The sequence below is a fragment of the Lepidochelys kempii genome, chromosome 1, assembly GCF_965140285.1.
Source record: "Lepidochelys kempii isolate rLepKem1 chromosome 1, rLepKem1.hap1, whole genome shotgun sequence".
In the NCBI taxonomy this organism is placed as follows: Eukaryota; Metazoa; Chordata; order Testudines; family Cheloniidae; genus Lepidochelys; species Lepidochelys kempii.
This window is the reverse complement of record NC_136380.1, coordinates 347495738-347513015: the sequence shown is the minus strand read 5'-3', so window position 1 is coordinate 347513015 and position 17278 is coordinate 347495738. Positions and strand designations below refer to the sequence as shown.

At 50.4% G+C, this 17278-nt stretch overlaps 2 protein-coding genes across 10 annotated transcripts in view; one reads left to right on the top strand and one right to left on the bottom strand.

The window, feature by feature from the left end:
* The window catches only part of FBH1 (F-box DNA helicase 1), a 47062-nt gene extending 44928 nt beyond the window's left edge, over window positions 1–2134 (bottom strand). For 2 of the 4 annotated variants that reach the window (XM_073328900.2, XM_073328901.2), the window contains exon 1: window positions 3–578. In XM_073328900.2, the coding sequence (XP_073185001.1) occupies window positions 3–21 (19 nt within the window). In that variant the 5' untranslated portion in view covers window positions 22–578. Of the gene's footprint in view, window positions 1–2; window positions 579–2039 lie in introns of those variants that run through there. The other 2 variants (XM_073328899.1, XM_073328898.2) reach the window with 2 other exon arrangements.
* A 153-nt stretch (window positions 2135–2287) lies between these two features.
* Window positions 2288–17278, top strand: part of ANKRD16 (ankyrin repeat domain 16) — a 39502-nt gene continuing 24511 nt past the window's right edge. For 3 of the 6 annotated variants that reach the window (XM_073328894.2, XM_073328890.2, XM_073328897.2), the window contains exons 1-5: window positions 2288–3946; window positions 4304–4658; window positions 9936–10156; window positions 14992–15034; window positions 16291–16399. In XM_073328894.2, coding sequence (XP_073184995.2) covers window positions 4321–4658; window positions 9936–10156; window positions 14992–15034; window positions 16291–16399 — 711 coding nt within the window. In that variant the 5' untranslated portion in view covers window positions 2288–3946; window positions 4304–4320. The remainder of the gene's footprint in view (window positions 3947–4303; window positions 4659–9935; window positions 10157–14991; window positions 15035–16290; window positions 16400–17278) is intronic. The other 3 variants (XM_073328893.2, XM_073328892.2, XM_073328891.2) reach the window with 3 other exon arrangements.

The window sequence follows — 17278 nt, the reverse complement described above, 5'->3', positions numbered from 1 at the left end:
ACCATAAACCATACCCAGCATATCTATGAAGCCAGTAAGTGCTTTTGGTTTACATTAGCATCAAAAGGTCAAGTCATTTTCCTTCACTTCTTCCTCCCCCTCAGAGCTATTACACACCACTAAGAGCTTTAGCAAAGACCCCTGTGGTTTCTGATGCCTTATACAACCAACACTTCGCTGCCCCAAAACATACCAGAAGCAAATATCTAAGGAAGAACAAATTATTTGCTCTTCAAGATCAGATGCTTTTGAAAAATATTCCAATTAAAAAAAATTGTTTCTCTCTTAAAAGGAGAGTGGACAGAGAAGTCAAAGTGGGGAATGCAAATACTTCATTGACAGGAATACTAATTTTAATTATTTTATTATTTTAATCAAATCATAGCATTTTTGCTTTAATGGTTGAAAATCTTAAAAATCCCAATGAACAATGAATAAAGCCCCCCACCTCCTCCCCAGCCATGACCTCAGAAACCCCGGGCATTAATTCTCCAATGCAACACCAAGGCTCTTATAAGCATTATCTATTCTACATGCCTACTGCCCCCAACACCTGTCCCCAAAGCAGACCCCACCACCAGATCCTATCCCTGCCCTCAATGCAGACCCCCCTCAACCCGATCCCAGCCCCCAATGCAGCCCCTCCCATTCCAGGCCCAATCCCAATGCAGACCCCTCCACCTCAATCCCTTGCCCCCCAGTGCATACTCCTCCCATTCCAGCTCCTATCCCTGCCCCCCGCCCGATCCCTGCCCCCCCAGTGCATACTCCTCCCATTCCAGCTCCTATCCCTGTCCCCCAGTGCATACCCCTCCCATTCCAGGCCCTATCCCTGCCCCCCAGTGCAGACCCCTCCCATTCCAGATCCTATCCCTGCCCCCCCGTCCCTGCCCCCCCAGTGCAGACCCCTCCCATTCCAGCTCCGATCCCTGCCCCCCGATCCCTGCCCCCCAGTGCATACCCCTCCCATTCCAGATCCTATCCCTGCCCCCCCCGATCCCTGCCCCCCCAGTGCAGACCCCTCCCATTCCAGCTCCGATCCCTGCCCCCCCCCGATCCCTGCCCCCCCAGTGCAGACCCCTCCCATTCCAGCTCCGATCCCTGCCCCCCAGTGCATACCCCTCCCATTCCAGATCCTATCCCTGCCCCCCCCGATCCCTGCCCCCCCAGTGCAGACCCCTCCCATTCCAGCTCCGATCCCTGCCCCCCAGTGCAGACCCCTCCCATTCCAGATCCTATCCCTGCCCCCCCGTCCCTGCCCCCCCAGTGCAGACCCCTCCCATTCCAGCTCCGATCCCTGCCCCCCGATCCCTGCCCCCAGTGCATACCCCTCCCATTCCAGATCCTATCCCTGCCCCCCCGATCCCTGCCCCCCCAGTGCATACTCCTCCCATTCCAGCTCCGATCCCTGCCCCCCCAGTGCAGACCCCTCCCATTCCAGCTCCGATCCCTGCCCCCCGATCCCTGCCCCCCAGTGCATACCCCTCCCATTCCAGATCCTATCCCTGCCCCCCCCGATCCCTGCCCCCCCAGTGCAGACCCCTCCCATTCCAGCTCCGATCCCTGCCCCCCGCCCGATCCCTGCCCCCCAGTGCAGACCCCTCCCATTCCAGATCCTATCCCTGCCCCCCCGTCCCTGCCCCCCAGTGCATACCCCTCCCATTCCAGCTCCGATCCCTGCCCCCCGATCCCTGCCCCCCAGTGCATACCCCTCCCATTCCAGCTCCTATCCCTGCCCCCCCGATCCCTGCCCCCCAGTGCATACCCCTCCCATTCCAGGCCCTATCCCTGCCCCCCCGTCCCTGCCCCCCCAGTGCAGACCCCTCCCATTCCAGCTCCGATCCCTGCCCCCCCGCCTGATCCCTGCCCCCCCCCAGTGCAGACCCCTCCCATTCCAGGCCCGATCCCTGCCCCCCAGTGCAGACCTGACCCCAGGCCCTAGCCCCACCCCCACTCTAGACCCTCAACCCAGGCCCTAGCCCCGCCCACAATGGGGACCCTTCCAGGCCCGAGCCCCGCCCGAGCCGAACCAGCCTCACTCTGGTCCCGCCGGCGTTCGGAGCCTGCCGGAGCAGCTCGGCTTCCTGAGTCCAAACTCCTGCGCCCGTGACGCCCGGGATCCCGCTCCCCGCCTCCGCCTGACTGACTCCGCCGCGCGCCAATCAGAGAGCGCGCGGTCTCAGCCCCCTCCAATGAGACTCGTCCTGGCTCACGGAGGGGCGGGACGCGGCCAAGGGACGAGCGAAAACGTGCCCGGAGTTTGTTTACTTCTCCCGCTGCCGCCGCCGCCGCCACGTATTCAGTTCAGCCCTTCGCGGGGGCAGTAACCCTAGGGCGGCGGGTGCCCCGCCCGCAGGTCACACGCCGTGATGTCATCGCGACGTCGCGCTGGCGTCACCCGGAGTTGTGATGTCATGCTGACGTCATGGCGACCTCGCGCTGGGGTGACGTCACCCTGCAGCAGAGTGGGGAGCGTCGCAGTGGCAAGGCCCCCCCGGGCTCTACGTCACCGCGGGGCTGACTGGAGGAGGGGCGATCGTGGCCCCAAAACCTCTGTGTAAATTACGCCCCTCAGGCTGGGGGGGCCCGGGTCACACCGCGTGCCAGGGCCCCAACGCCTCTCGAGGGGCTGGCTGCCCCGCATGCGGGGGCAGCCTGGTCAGAAGGGGCCGTGCAGGGCCATGGGCTGACGGTGCGGGCGCCGGGAAGAGATGGCCCCTCTCCCCCGCCAGCGCCGTACCTTGCTGGGGAGCGGTAGGCTTTCAGCGGAAGCGGCCAGCGGTGGCCGTCGGGGGAAGCCCGGTGCCAGACTAGTCCAGCCGGTAATAATAATACCGCGCTCTTGTCCCGCGCCTCCCATCAGCAGATCTCCCAGCACTTTACAGAAGAGGTTGGTATCCCCATTTTACAGATGCGGAAACCGAGGGACAGATTAGTAAAGTGACTTGCCCAACATCACCCGTCTGGCTACCAGCCACGCAGGGACTTGAACTAAGGTCTCCAAAGTCCCCACTCGCTAGGGTGACCATATTTCCCAAAGAGAAAACGGGACACTCTGAGCTGCTCGCCCAGGGGCCTACCCAACCCCCATGCGATGCTCTGGCTGGTCACTGGAACCCTGCGGCCTCCCCCCCTCGGTTGTTGTCTGTCACTGGAACCCTGCAGGGCCCCCCTCAGGAGGCTGTTGCCCGTTGCTGAAACCGTGCCAGCCCCCTCCTCCATATGCTGGAACTCTCTGCACCCACCCACCCCCCGCCTCCTCTTCTGGCAGGGGGCTGGCATCTCTGCTCGCCCACCCCGCACTTCCCGCCGCACTGGATTTGTCCTCTTTTGCCCTTGCCAACTGATCAAGCTGGCAAGAACAAGAGGAGACAAATGCCTCCATTTGAAAAAAAAAAGTCGGGAGGACCAGGACAGGGCTTAAAAAAAGGGACTGTGCTGGCCAAAATGGGACATATGGTCCCCCTACCAGTTGCAGCTCTACCCACTAGCCTAATCTGATCCATTTGCTAAGGCAGATTTAAATCATCCAGCCCTGCGGTAGGGATGCAGGTCTCTTCCCATAGCTCTGTTACAAAGCAGCGATCATAGTGTTCCTAAAATAAAGTGTCAGGGCAAACACTATTTGTCCACAAGAAGAAGACAGCTCGTGTAAGGGGAAGGAGTTCAGTGCAGCACAGCCCAGCAGCAGCAGCAGCTATAGAAGCCGTCAGTGGACTCTGGTGTGCCTGGTGTGAGCCTTTAACCATTTTAATGTGACACATGCAAGTGGCTTGGGTCTTTTTCATTTTGTGTAGCTGATCCCACCAGCTTTTTTAGCTTTGTTAAGATGATAATTTTATGGCTGACTGTTGAAAAGCCTAGTATTAAATAATAACTGCTGTCTTTATGCATATGATCCAAAACTGATTTATTTACTGACTTATTTACTACATCTTCAGTTCAGGTATGTGGGGGGAGCATTTTTATTTATAAAAGCTATTTTTATGACACGGATTGTAAGAATTTCTTATCCACTTAAGTTTCCCTGCCCACTTAGGAACCTCCACTTGCTCACAAACATACACCGTCTCTCTATATTTTCCTGTGGACATTTTAACACAGTGATGTCAGATATCACAGACTTGCCACCTTTGATTCATTTGGTGGGAGACACCTTTGCTTTGGATTTATATTAAGACTGTTTTTATGATAATAGATTTTCCAATTAGCCTTTAAAATCTCATCACTAATTTTATTTTGTAATCTCTTATTTTGTAGTCCCTAACTTACTTGCTTGTTGTTGTTTGTTTTAATGTCTTAGGAGCCACATGTTTCTCTATGGCTGAAGCAGAAAATCAGAAACAACTTCTCAGGCTGATTCAAGAAGGCAGGCTAGACCTTTTCAAAGAGGAGTTGCAGAGAGATGAGGAAATGAGCAAGGAAGTGCGGCGGAAACACTATGGGAAATCTGGGGATACTCTACTGCACTATGCAGCCAGGCACGGTCACCTGAATGTTCTGACCCATTTAGTTGAAGCCTTGGAAATGGACATTGAGATGTTTAATAATGACTACAAAAGGCCCCTCCACGAAGCAGCTTCCATGGGTCATAGGGATTGTGTGTTGTATCTGCTGGATAAAGGTGCAAGGATAGACTGCTTGAAAAAGGCAGACTGGTAAGTCACAGGCTTGTTTCACTGTAGGATCTGGCTAGTGTTATGTGTTTGGGGGATGTGGGGGAGCATTGTCTAATAGTTGGCGCATAGGTCCAGGAATCATAATCTAATCCAGATCTCCCACTGACTCACTGATTGACCCCAGTCAAATTGCTAACCCTTTTTTGGCTTGTTTTTCCACCTTTAAAATCTAGGGTGCCCAGATGAAAGGATGAGTGAATGAGAAATTCATGGGCAGATAATAATACCTTCTTCTGAGTGGTATAGTAAGCCTTAATAAACTGATATTTGGAAAGCACTTAAAATGGCTAGCACAGTGGGGACCTGATAACACAAATAACGATATGGGAATACAAATAATAATATTATCAGATTAAAATTGTTATATAAATGTAAAGTATTACTGCAAGGGAAGGAAGCTGCATTATTCATCAAGGTGGTGGTGGGACAGGATTTCCATCACGTGAGGCAGCAAAGAATTCTCAGTTAATATTTAAAGTTGAAATTAGAGCATGAATAGGAGGCACTGACCTAATTCTTATCATTACAAATCAGTAGTCTGTTTAGTACTCCTGACATTGACATAATAAGCATGAGCAGGGGAAGATACCTGTCTCACATAGCAAATCTAGATATGTTGATACCTTTATATTCCCATGGCACCTTTCATTCCTACAAATTCCAAAAGCAACAATACATACTTGTTTGCCCAGCTTCTGGCCCTGGAATCCAGTTGCATTGGGATTGATGCATACGAATCTGTGGCCTTACATATACTATGCATAGTTTAGCAAAGAGAAGATTAAATCTCTGCCTACTTGAGAATACATTGTGCTTTCTGTCAATGTCAAAGAGTTTTGTCCCGTCTATGCTAGCAGTTGAATTGTTAAATCATTACTAATATCAGGTTAGTGCGGTAAAAAGATAAATGTAAGAAGTAGTATGGGAAAACTTCCTGAAAGTGAGATCTAGTATTCACTTTACTTATTTACCCAATTACTAAACTCTCTGGGCACACAGATACTATTCATGCAACGCATGACAAAATTTGGCAACAGGGAAAAGATTTAAATAGAAATATACATCCACTCACCCCATGCCCCAGTTTAAAACCTGAGGCCTGGTCTACACTTAAAACTTATACTGGGTAGCTGTGTTGGTCATGGGTGTGGAAAAACCACACCCCTAGTGACATAGCTATGCAAACCAAACAGTCAGTGTAGACGCAGCTATGCCAAAAGAAGAGTGCTTCTGTCAGCATTGTTAATGTTATTTGGGGAGGGGCTGTTCGTACACCAGCAGATTTCCTGGTTTGGTCGGGGTACATTGCGTCTGCAACAGGGGCAATGCCAGCATAGGCTCTGTAGTGTAGATACAACCTGAGAAAAGAGCTTAGACTCTTTATGCTGTGAAAATGGTGGAGGCCTCTTTGTTTGGGATATTGAAAACAAGGCTAGACCAAGTTCTTCAGTTTGTATCGTGAGGAACAATACAGTACTGCCAGGAAGATGGAGCAGGTGATGTCTTTTCCATCTCTAACTTGTGTGGTTCTTTACCTATCACTGGACACCACATGCAGCATGGGGTATGGAAATCAGTGGAGAACTTTCTAGAGTTTACTTTAAGGGATTTGTTTCCCTCCCACCCTTTTGTAATACATTATGATTTATTATGCACCCATTCTTGGCCTGTATTTAGTCAAAAGTTACGTACTTCAATCAAGCCGATGTCCCGTTATCGTCCCTTAAACTGGCATGTAGGCTGACAAAATCAAGCCAGGGAAGGAGCAGTTAAGGGTGACTGTGTGGCAGCAGCCCAGCCAGCCAAGTGGCAGTTTTCTGCTGCAAATTGCGTGCAATCTGCAGTAACCAACCTTCCGTGGAAGGCGCTGGGTAATGCAATGGTCTTGTCAGGACTAAGGCACAGACCGTATATGAGTATGCAGCATGCCCTCTGAGATACCAGACTGCTTGTAGCAGCTGTTTTAAAAAAAAGACACTATGTGTCGCTCCCTCATGGCATCAAAGAGGAGGTGAGATTGTAAAACGAAAGAGAAACATTCTAAGGGCGAAGGGAGAGAGACAACCTCGGGGGTGTCTCTGCCCTAGATTGAATTGAAGAAATCTCCCAAGAATCAGTAGGCTATAATCCCATCCTGGGAATAAAAGGGAGAGGATTTAGTGGAGTGTTGTTGAGACTTGTCAGTTCTTCATTATGTTAGTGTTTCTATGGGCCAGCTAGACTGAATTTAACACCTCATTGCGTTGAATGTGGTGCTGGCTGGTAGGCTTGGCACCTTTGTTGCTGCTGTTTGTCTAGAGACACGTTCGTGCAGCAGAGGATTAGTTTAGGTTGTAAACTACTTGGAGACAGGGACAGTCTCTTCTGATCTGCTTGGAGTACACGAGAATGCTCAGAAAGTACCCACTGCAAGCACTGCCGGGTTTACAATGGTGCCCCTGGCACCATTGTGGCCAGGCCCATGCTCAGAAGGGGCCTGGGCCTGCTCCGCTTGCACTGCGCCCCGAGACCCCGCTGGCTCCGCCGCCCACCACTTGCTCCCCTCAGCCTGCCCGCTGGCCGGCCGAGGGCTCCTCTCCATCCCTGTCCCCACCCCCCTGCTTCTCTCTGTCCCCTGGCTGGCCTCCAGTGCATCTCTGGCTCCGGGCAGTCTCTGCTTCCCACTACCTTTGGGGCCCTGCCTGTCTCCCCAGAGCTGAGCCGCCTAGGACTGGTGCAGAAGCCTGGTCTCAGCCGGTGCGGGGAACAACAGTGGGGGGAATGGGGGTTTGGCTGGGCCTCTCCAGGCCCTGGCTCAGCTGATCGCTCCACTCGCAAGGGGCTAGAGCGATTCGCTGCCCCGGGACCAGCCCTGGCTGCGCTGCCAGCTCAGCCTGGCAGACAGTTGCCTCCCAGCAGGGCCGGTGAGGCCAGGAGGCAGGGCGTGGGGGAGCGGGTCTCTTAGGGGTCTGGGGGGGTGCTGGGCTGTGAGGGGGCAGGGAAGATGTGTGTGTTGGGGCACTAGGGAACGGGGGTTCTACAGGGGGTGCTGGGTGGTTGTGGGCAGGGGGGCACTGGGCAGGGTGGTGTTGTGCAGGGCGCTGTGCGTTTGTGGAGGGGTCGGGCAGGAGGGGTGCTGGACATAGTGGGTCCAGGGGGGCTCTGGCCATAGGGAGTTGGGGAGTGTTGGTTGGGGGGGCTGTGTGGCGCAGCATAGGCCCGCCCCCTGAGGGGAAGGGGCATGCTGGCAGCACAGGACCAGGTGGGCCACTGTGCATCTGGCAACTGCCGGTTTGTAAACAGTGCCCTCGCACTGGGTTGGGCGGAGTGGGGCCGCTGCTGCCATGCCATGCCCCATTGCCCCTGGCTGGCCTTGCTCTGGGGACTGACCTCCCTGCGCCATGCTGCATTGCCTCCGTGGGGGCCCACAAATATGTTTGGTGCTGGGCCCACAAAAGATTAATCTGGCCCTGACTGCAAGGGTGAAAGAAATACTAGGAGACTGTAAATGTAGGTCCTGACCCTGTAATCACTAGTCACGCTTGTATGTGAATAGTGCCATTGAAGTCAATGGGATTACTCACATGTGTAAAGTTAAGCATGTGCATAAGTGACTGCAAGAATCAGATGTGAGTCAGGTGGTGCCCAAATCAGTGTCCTGATACTCAAATGTGGACTGTGGCACTGGGGTGAAGCCTCAGCTGATCAAATGTAGTTTATTGCAGTTAAATTAAAAAGGGGGCAATACCATCAAATCAAATATTATTACACTTGTATGCGCTTATTTTACCTACATATAAAAGGAGGGTCTTGCGGTTAGGATGTCAGACTGGGTGTCAAGCTATGTGGGTTCTGTTCTTGATTCTGCCACTGACTTGCTATGGGCTTCAGCAAGTGACACTGTATCACAGTTACCCCATCTGTAAAATGAGAATGAGAATTCTTTACTTCTCTGCTGGACATAAGTGTGGTTGTTAATGCTTATGAGAGACACTGAGATTCTCAGATGGAGGGGTCACTATATTAAGTACAGGTACTCATTACTTTTATTATATAGACCAATTGGGGTGGTCCTCAAGGCCTTAGGAAGATGCCAGTGCAATCCACAGTCTTATCAAGTTTTCACACCACAATGTAGTGAGGACAGTCTTTAATGATAAAAAAAAAAGTATGAAGAATCACACTTGTGCTGATTGCCCCGCATGAGTATCTCACTGTGAGGCTAGTGCATATTGCCTTGGAAGAGGGGTTTGTCCAATTTGTGATTTGTTATCTACAGTCACACCTATTGATGCTGATGAAGGGAATGGGACAGTAGGGGGTAAAAAGTACTGATCTGACCAGCTGCAGCTACAACAGAAAATCTCAAACTGCCTTTGTTTTCTCTCTTATTTTAGTGGGAAACAAGAGCATGTTGGTATGCCAGTGTGCCCATAAAATTGATTGGTTCCTTGTGATGAGAAGATTTTCCAGTGTCAGCCCTTTGGCTCTTTCTCCAGTTGTTCTGCTGTAGCAATGTTTCAACTGGTTGAAACTCCCTTGGGCCCAAGTGGCACAGCCAGACAGGGTGCTCAGTGAACAAACTAACTGTGAGAAAATGGTGCTCTAGAATCTGTCATGAGTTCATATGCTGCACCTGTCCAGGCATGCTGATGATCAGCCAGACCATCCACATGTAGCATTGGGGATAGAATCTTGGACTTTGATTTCAAAAGCACCTTGATCACTTGAACTAAAGGAGATCTCCCCTAGATTGTAGTGGCTTTAGTAGATCATCTATCCTGTCGTTAGGCCGGCTGCAAGAGGTTAAGATGATAACACCGCGTTCACTAGGTCCATAGTCCTAGTCCACACTGGCTGGCCAAACTGTCATAGAATCACAGGCCAGAAGGAAACACTAGATCAGCCAGTCTGACCTGCTGTATGTCACAGGCCACCAACACCATCCAGCATCCTCAAACTAAACCCAACAACCAAAATATTGCAGCCCACAAGAGACTAGACTGTTTCGTGCCATAGGCAGAGAACAGGAGGGACCTGCTGGAGGTCCCTGCAAATGCCAGGGAAATGATTAAATGAGGTATACCCAGATAATCCTGGCAAGTGACCTGCACCCACACACTGTGCTAGAACCCTCTTTGGCCACAACCAACCTTAAATCTTGGTTCAGACTCAGTTGTTACAGCAGTGGAGTCTGGATCTTAATGGGCTGGCTGTGGAGCAGTTGGTGGTATAATGAGGATGCATTGTGTTTTTATTCTCCCTTCTCTTTTCAAGGACTCCTCTCATGATGGCTTGCACCAGGAAGAACGTGGAGGTGATTAAAGATCTCATTGAGCATGGAGCAAACCCATTGTTAAAGAACAAAGATGGCTGGAATTGCTTCCATATAGCAAGTCGAGAGGGTGATCCACAAATCATCCAGTACTTGCTTACTGTATCTCCAAGCAGCTGGAACACAGAAAGCAAAATAAAGAGAACTCCTCTGCACACGGCAGGTATGGACCCTACTTCTAATGGCCTCAGAAGAGTTTGTGTCATTCAGGGATTAGAAGAGCATAAGGCTATAATTTTTATCACTTGCAGTTGATAAAACGGCAAGTTTTGATCTGTGCCTGTGTGAAGGGTGATAATGTATTCCTTCTAGGGGTATGAATAATCAGTGCTGGATGTTGGAGCTGTTACTAGACTGGGAGCATACCTGGATTAGCATGCAGGCCTGATTCTCCACTGCCTTGCATGTTATATAGTCCTTTTACACCTGTGCAAATTGTATCTTATATTCTAATAACATTAATCATGTGCATGGTAGGGAGTGGGGGCTAGTGATCAGATCCTCATTCCCTCACTCACTGTCCCTTAACAGCTTGGTGCCTCAGTTTAACAATCTGTGAGTGGGAATAATACTTACCAGGCCTCACATGAGTACTTTCAGGATGGATTAACTAAATGCCCCAAAATTTTACTAATGCAGAGTTAAGGTTGCCTGGCTGTGTCTTGTGCCCTTCCAGAACGTTGAGTTCAGCTACGCCCAAACCTCTGAAAATCAAAAAATGAACATTTAAGATTCACGTCACCCCCACAACAAAACCTTAATTCTGCCCCTCTGGAGCTGGCAATATCCCTTGGGAATGGGTCAGTAAGGATGATGCAAAACTTAACAAACAGCGAAGGGAAATGGTGGATTCTCCATCTCTTGGAGTCTTCAAGTCAAGCCTTTCTGGAAGCTGCTAGAATCAAACACAAGGTATTAGGTGCAACAACCAGTAACTGTATCCAATTCTCTGACCTATGTTATATAGGAGATAAGACTAGTTAATAGTCCCTCTGGCCTTAAAATGTATGAGTCTAGAATAAGTAGATATGAGGAAGGATTAGGAGAATGTGCCATTGTTGTGTTGTGTTCCATAGATTTGAATTCCAGCATTTAATGTGTAAGTGCTGGAGCTCCATTCACTGTGTGGGGTGTAAGCGTACAGAATGGTAGAGGGACCAGTTAGAACAGCTCAGCAGAGCTGTGACTGCAATGTGAGAAAAGGCAATGTGTACCTTCCGGTATCAAGCATAGCTTATTTCAGTGCTGAGCTCTGTCGTCTGTGTCCGTAGCAGTGCAGGGGTATTCTTGCCGTGGGGACTGTCAGCAGTGTGGTGGTCTCTGGGGCTTAGTGAGGGGCGCGTGAAGGCCATGTATCAGAAGGAATCCTCAAGGCAAGGGTGAAGGGATGGTAACATTTATCAAGGCTAGAGTGGTTTGTGGGGAGTGGGCTCAATGTTTGAGTGTAGGCCCAGGTGTAGTGTAGGTAGCTCCAGTTTGCGACACCTGATCTAAACCTGAGTTTTGCTTTAGCGAAGAGAAAGTGTTAGACTTTGTTCAACAGTGCTCACGTGCTCTGTTCTCAGAGTGTTCTGCAGAATGCTGGTGTGTACTCTGGGTGTACTGGATCATCACTCAAAGAGGGCAGAGAGAGCTAAGGTTGCTTTGCGGGGGTGGCATCCACCTTCTGTACTTCCCGGATTTCTGAAGTTTATTTGCTTTACTTTAACTCTTGGTTTCCTGGCTTTCAGAGGTTTGAATGCAGCTGAACTAAATATTCCTGAAGCCCATGAGGCACCACTGGGTGTCCATAACTCTGCTCCTTGCCACTCCATGCCCCTGGTAAGCTTGGAGGGGGCATGGGGAGGTGGGAAGATGGTGTGGCTGTCAAAAGTCCACATACCAGCTGCAGGCAGGAGAGCGGGGCAGGAGAATGGAAATGCAGATCTGGGCCTGGTGTATGGGGAATGAGCTCTCATGTCCTTCTGCAGCATAACAGACTCAGGTGTGAAATGGCTCATTCATCTCAGTGAGATGTTGTCAGCTGAATGAGACCACCCCATAGGAGATGAATTCAGCCTGTTACAATAGCTCCTTACCCGAGTCTCAGCAATGTGTTTGAGGCATGCTTTGAGCCCGCCTGTTCTCAGTTCCCAACCACAATCTTAGTGCTGTGTGTAGTGCCATGTAGAGTACACCTGTTCTCAGCTTTGCATGCCAGTTTCTGCATTATGTGCCTGTTCCATGCACCGAACATGCTTGTTCCCAGCTCCCCATCCCAGTCTCAGCACTGTGGGGACTTGTTTTGAATGGAGGACAGAAACAGAGTGTGTGGATGTGGGGAAGTTGGGGAGGGGGTGGAGCTGAAGGCCCCACATCCCCTATTGTATAGCTCTGGCCCCTCCTCCTTTCCTCCCTACACTCCCCTGCACTGCTCTGACCTCCCTTTACCCCTAGAAGTAGCAGTGCTGGGGGAAGGGTGAGCCTCCAGCCCCTTCCCCGCTGCTGGAGGCAGCATGGGAAACGGGATGCTCTGCCCCCTCTAGATCTCAGCTCACATTGGGGGGCAGAGAGAGCGGCTCCGTGCTCCCCTGCCCCCCCCCCAAAGTAGCAGGGCCCTGTAGATGCTGGTTCACACATGGGGGTGCCCAGCTCTCCCCGGGGCTGGGGGATTGCTGCTGCCCCAAGCCCCCCTCCCATTTGTGTGAGGTGCATTCCCATTTGGCACCCAGCTGTCGCCCTGAGAGATGTGGGTGTGAATGGGAGACATCTCCTACCTACCCCTCCACCACCCTGCTCAGCAAGGACAAGAGTAATGCCTAGATACCCAAATTAGCGATCAGGGCTCTATTACGCTGGGCCCTCAAGACACACGTAACAAAAAGATAGTCACTGCCCCAAAGAGTTTGCAGTCTGAGTATAAGACAAGACAATGGGTGGGTACAACAAAAGACGGGGAATTCATTGTGACTGATCAGTGCTATAAACCATGACCACAACACACCAGCTACATTGTTCGACTGTTGCTATTACAGTGTTGCCAACTTCCACAATTTTATCATGACCCTAGTGATTTTAGGGGTGAAAACACGGCAAAAGGCACCAACTCGTGAATTATTCAAAATGTCCGCCATCTCCTATAATTGTCAGTGGGGCTGAGCTTTGAAGCCAGCAAGACGGCCACTATTTCCCTACAGTCTATCTGCCTGTGGAACGAGGCTACCCTTAATAAAGATGGCTGCCACCTCCCTCTGTTTGCAATGAGAGAGAAGCCGTGTCCACAGGCAGAACGGCCCAGAGGGCTGGATAGAACACAGGGACTGTGAGGCGCAGCAGAGACACTGTGAAGGGTGGGCGAGGAGAACGATGGGTAGCAGGGGGCAGATTTAGGGGTTGCAGATGAATGGGATGCAGGGGAAGGCTGAGAAGGGAGTTGCAGAGAAGTGGTGAGGGGCAGGAGGAAGGCTGCAGGGAGTGCAGAGGAGTGGGAGGAGCAAAGGAGTATGGGGGGCAGAAGGGAGGCTGAGGGGGGTGGAGAGAACAGTGATGGGGCAGGAGATGGAGGGGATTTAGTGGCAGCTCCCCAGCTTGGGGATGATGATGGAGATGGAGAAGGGGAGTCCTGTTCTAGCAGCCAGGGGAAGGCAGCGTTGCCACCTCTCACAAACTGATCATGTCACAGGATTTTGGTGCCTGCAGGAGAGACTGTTGCAGTGACATGAGAAACTCCACCGATCTCATGATTTTCAGGGCTGGGCACGGGGGCAGAGCTCTGTGAAGAGGCCTTGGGGCTAAGGACACAGATGTGCCCTGCCACTGAGCCTTGCGTTCACATATGGCCCTACAGCAGAGATAGAGTCCTAGGGCAGCTGGAGGCTGGGAGAGGGGAAGTCAGGGAAGTAACGCTGCTGGGTCTCAGGTGGAGAAGTCCCAAGCTAGCGGGAGGCAGAGAAGTGCTGTTGCTGTACCTGGACAGAAGACAGTAATAGGAAATGGGATGACAGTTCCCCTGTCCTAGGGATGAGGCAGAAGTCTCCATCTGAGCAGCCAGGGAGAGGCATGCATTTTTGGGAGCGTTAGAGGTTGACTTTTCAGCCCAAAATTGTCACACACGTGGTGGCAAAGGAATTGAGGGGAGTTACAAAGTTAAAAGACAGACTAAAAATCTCATGATTTTTTCAATTTTGTGATTTTTGGGGGTCTGCCCATGATTGTTTGATCTCTTGAGGTTGGCAATGCTGCTGTTAAAGCTCAGACTATCACTTGTGTGCAACATATGCTGAGAGCTCTTCTTCAGCTGCAGTTCTGTGGTTGGCTGTGGGGACCAGAACATTTACTGTGTTGTCCTCCTTATTCAAAATGAGTAAATAACCTGATATTAGCAGCTGTGAGTTTGGTTTTATTATATGAAGGCGGCCTACAAAGGAAGAAAATAGGGTTCGTTTTCCATTTTGCTGCAGTATCATGGATTAAGAAGGCCAGAGAGGATTTTACATTTGCAATTCAGATCCTTTTGACCCTGGGATTTTCCCCCAGGAGACTTGATGACTGGAGATGTGCTAAGTGCATGTTCTTAGCATCTCTGTTCTCAGCTCCCAATGGTCAGTGTGTTGTACTGTGCTATGCACCAAACATGTCCAGCTGAATTATCAAGGAAGCAAAACCTGAGCAATTGAGAGTGGAAGGGAATATTTTTCAGACTGTTTTAAAACTCTTTGTTCTGTACACTCGCGCGCTCTCTCTCTCTCTCTCTCTTCAGTTCAGGGCAAACAGAGCTTCCACTTCACTTCTCTCTCCTGTTTTGTGTGGAGAGTCCTTGGAGGACATAGAGACGGTTGGATATTCCTGATAAGTCTAGTGTAAAAATAACAAGCAGCAAAAGGTTTCAATTAAAAATCTTTCAGGGCTTCTTTATACATCACAAATAAGCCCAAAGGGGGACAGACCCACTTATTTTTCCTTTGTAGGTGGCAGGAAACATGAAAACATAAATTACCATCCACTTCCTCTCTCTCGCAGCAATGCACGGCTGTTTTGACGTAGTGAAAGCACTTCTTGAGCGGTAAGTAGGCTTCCTGACCCAATTTTTTTGTGAAATTTAACCACCCACACACACCCACTCTTTCTCCCTTCCCTCCTCCCAGCCCATTCCCCCCTTTCATTTACAGCACATGGCCTGCTTGACTAAACAGACACCGAGAACATTGATGCCATTGAGAAATCCCAGCTGCACAATTGTGAGCCTGAGAACCTATCAATTTCCTCTCACTTTTCACAGCTGATTATGGTGATTTCAGATGTATTTACTCCCTGGATTGCCTCAGAATTCACTGTGACATAGAATTACATAACCAGCCTGGGTCCTTACAACAAGGAGAGAACCATCTGGGCCTAGTTTATCCCTGCTGTAATTCCTCTGGGCTTGACTGAGCCCAGCTACTGCATTTGCCTGCACCAGGGAGACCCACTGTGCCACGATACAGGGGTTCACCCTGAGATGAGGGCACCACCTTCTTTCTTGCTTTCTAGCTGTATTTTCTGCCTGAGGCTCCAGAGTCCTGGCATTGGAGAGTCTTCTGGGAAACTGCATTGAATCATTCTGGCCACACTTCCTTCCTAACCAGTGTTGAAGCTGCACTTGGAAGAAGGGAGGCTCTAGCCATCTCCATCCACACCCTCCCCAATATCAGACTTCACACCCCTCCCAGCCCCACTAAACTCTGGTTTACAATTGGCATGGGGTGGATTTGATCCACTGTGTTGTCACTGAGCCAGATTCTCAGTTTTGACTCAGTCTTTACTCAGGTTGAATTCCCATTCGTTCTAATGAGATTTCTGCCTGAGTCCCGTCCTTGGGATTTGGCTCACAATAATAATAATGTATGTAGTGCCGTGTTTGTACACTGTACAATAAGGATGCAATTAATTGCTGTGCCAACCCAGGGCCTGTGCGCCACTTATCTCCCACACAAGTTCTATTCGGAGACTGTAAGTGTGATGTAAGTGGCGTATAGACCTTCTGCCCCTCTTATGCATGGGGGAGAAATTCACCCTGCAGGAATTGAGCCAAGCAAATCACAGCTCTCTGCCCCAAAGAGATCAGGGTCACTCTAAAGGCACATGCCAACACCCAATACGATACAACACAGGACAAAGAGAGAGGGGCATGTGATCATTTTAGCTGGAATGCCTCACGTACATGTCTAAAGCCTTCTGGACAAATACAATGAGACAGTCCAGCTACTATGACCTGCTCCAACAACACAAAGCAGCCCTGAGTGCACCAGTTTCAAGCATGTGTTTTATGATCTTTCCAAGGTGCCCATATGAACCTGACAGCAGGGACAAATGCGGAGTGACTCCCTTTATGGACGCGATACAGAATGGTCACATTGACATAGCCCAGCTACTTCTAGAAAAGCATAAGGTATGGTGTCAAGAGACCCACGCTGCCTTTTCTACAGGTTCCGGTTACAAAACGCCACCCTCCAAAGAGAACGATGTTAGCTCTTGTACTTGAATGGGGCCATATCTGGAGGACTTTACTCAGGCAAACTCCCCCTGAAGCTAATGGAAGGACTGAGTAAAAAGTGAGTGGTGTGGCTGATGGTGGTGATTCCACTGGAGACCAGAATGTGTGCCCATGACTCCCACTGATGAGCTGTTACCAAGTTATCATTGGCTCAGGGGGCTACTCATGAGCAGCAAGAAGGCCTTCACAGTCTGACCCTAATGATCAATACTTAGGCCCAGATTCCCCAAGGTATGTAAGCACCTAAAGACCAGTGATTTCAATGGAAGCTAGGTGCCTAAGTACCTTTGTGAATCTGGGCCTTAGAGCTTTACCTCTTCGGAATCATAGAATATCAGGGTTGGAAGGGACCTCAGGAGGTCATCTAGTCCAACCCCCTGCTCAAAGCAGGGCCAATCCCCAATTTTTGCCCCAGATCCCTAAATGGCCTGTTCAAGGATTGAACTCACAACCCTGGGTTTAGCAGGCTAATGCTCAAACCACTGAGCTATCCACCTGCCCCATAATGATTTGTATAAATACTAGCTAGGTAACAGATCATCACTAACACTCCTGTGACATAGGGATGCAAGTCTCATCCCCATTTTACAGATGGGGAAACTGAGGCACAGGGTGGGTAAAGTGACTTACTTGCCCACAGCTACAGAAGGAGCTGGTGTCAAAGCTGAGATTAAAACCCGGGCATTTCTGGCTCTCTAGCCTATGCTTAAACCATACTTGCAGAGTTTCTTCTGGCAGTAGATTTACAAGGACCAGTAGATTTCCTGCTGTGGT